This window comes from Pundamilia nyererei, unplaced genomic scaffold (genome assembly GCF_000239375.1).
Source record: "Pundamilia nyererei isolate P.nyererei 1_Seehausen unplaced genomic scaffold, PunNye1.0 scaffold00036, whole genome shotgun sequence".
Classification (NCBI taxonomy): Eukaryota; Metazoa; Chordata; class Actinopteri; order Cichliformes; family Cichlidae; genus Pundamilia; species Pundamilia nyererei.
Window position 1 is genome coordinate 166,708 of NW_005187437.1, and position 1,987 is coordinate 168,694.

Below are 1,987 nucleotides of genomic sequence, written 5' to 3' on the forward strand. Positions count from 1 at the left end.
CAACCTCAACTTTTCGGCCTTCAGATTAGCTCAGTGGTCCCTTTGTTCAGTGTAAAGTCCACGTCTGTGTTATACTTCCTGTTTTACTTTGACAGTCCCTCGTCTCATGTCATCATTTTTGGTTTTGCTTTCTCTAATCTGAAAAATAGTCTTCTAAAATTAAAAGGCTACAGTGTCAAATTCATTGCTTATTCTAAATTGCTCCTAAAGCGGAACCCTCTACTATCGCTTCATGCAAACAAACAAACGAATGGAAAGCCTGTGACAGACACTTTGTTCTACTCAAGTTTATTTTAAATAACTAATGTTCAGTTAGCATTTTCAGACTCTGCTTGACTAAAGTTATTTTGGCGAGCTAGCATTTGAAGACAGATGATAAACGTAGATTTAACCTTTCTACAAACTTTATAAAAAGTTTGTTATGCAGGGTGGACTTTATTGCCTGGCAGCAGAATAAGTGTAACAATTGTTAACAAAAGGTGATGATGTGGGGGGGTCGTCATTACTGTGGTGTAGACTGCGGGGCTAACCAGGCAGTGATTTCCCCCCCCCCCCGCACACATTTGTCTGTCAAGTCCATCCAACTGTAAAGGCCATAGCTACTCTGGAGCATTTCAGTTTCTTGACTCTCCTGGTTGCTGCTTCTTCCCCTCTGGCACAGCATTGAGCACAAATGGAGATTTGATATTCATCCGGTCCCTCTCGGCCTCCTCATCTTCATCATAGGGTTCATCATCTTCATCCTCAACATCACTGTGGTGGGGCGTGGAATGGATAGAGGCAGAAGGAGAGGGTGGAACCGAGTAGGGCCGGGGATACCGGAAACCCTCCGTCTGTGGAGACAAATGAGCCCAGTCACTGTAAGTCAGTGATTCCTAAACAGATCTGTGAATTTTGCTACACTAATCTAAAGTTGAAGTAGATCGTTAATTATGATTAGTGTGTGAACCCTTACCAGGTGAGCAGAGGAGCCTAATAAAGTAAAAAGGAAGCTGGCAGGCTGGCCTAGAACCATGAAATGCTCATTTTTATCTGATAATCGCTTAGAAACATTGGATTTAAAAAGCACTCTTAAATACTTAGGAAATTCTTGTTACAGCAGTTGACTTCATCAAGAAAAGAAAACAAACAACAACAAAATGTATATAGTTGTAGTATTTCAGACTCCCAGTTTGCATCCAGCCACAGAACTAACCTTCCTAATCTGTTTATTCAGTCTGTTGGCATCACCAGCTCCACTCCGCTCTCCACAAGAAACTGACAGAAATTCTCCAGAAGCATCTCAGCTCCCTTAGGAAATAGAGGATGCTCACCCCCTTCTTGTATACAGCCTCTGTGTTGGTCTTCCAATTCAGCCTTTTAATGTAGAAGTATCTGGATGTCAACTCCTGCACCACAGCGGCATCTTGTCCTACGATAGACACGGGACGTGTAGCCACCATCTTCGTTTAGATATCCATCACCTTTCTGGTCTTTTCCACATTCAGAAGCAGAGGATTTCTCTGCTCCAAAAAAAATGATCCACCAGTCCTGTGTGCTCCTCTTGTTCCCAACATATCCAATCACTACAAAAATCAGTATTTCTGTCGATGTCATGAGCCAGATTTTTACGTCTGATTTTAAGTGGGATGTGTACAAGGACAACAAGAATGGACGCAGCAAGTTCCCCTTGGAGTTGCTGTATTGAACATTAGACAAACTATCTCACATACTGCAGTTTGTCAGTTAGACTGTGATACATGAGATCCTGAGATGTTTACTAACATTTCCTGTAAGTCTCTCTTAATCTGACTGAATTGTGTTGAACTTGATAAATAAAACAAGATGACACTCAGCAAGCATCTAGATGGAAGCAAGGCTTATGTAGAGACCAAATATGAGAGTCGACAATGCAATCAATCTACCTGCCACAATCTGAAGAGGGTCAAGTGATGTTTTCATGGACCATAACAAGTCTCTCAGACTTTCTCACATGTGATGTGAGGGC

General features: G+C 42.0%; 1 protein-coding gene across 2 annotated transcripts in view; it reads right to left on the minus strand.

Annotated features, from left to right (window-relative positions):
- Positions 1-252: 252 nt before the first annotated feature.
- The window catches only part of gys2 (glycogen synthase 2), a 13,895-nt gene continuing 12,160 nt past the window's right edge, over positions 253-1,987 (minus strand). Inside the window, exons 16-17 of one of the 2 annotated variants that reach the window (XR_311663.2) lie at positions 1,314-1,411; positions 769-833 (exon numbers count right to left, since the gene is read on the minus strand). Coding sequence is in view for 1 of the 2 variants with exons in the window: in XM_005730178.2 (XP_005730235.1) it covers positions 615-833 (219 nt within the window). In the remaining variant the exon portion in view is untranslated. Of the gene's footprint in view, positions 834-1,313; positions 1,412-1,987 lie in introns of both variants that reach the window. The other variant, XM_005730178.2, reaches the window with a different exon arrangement.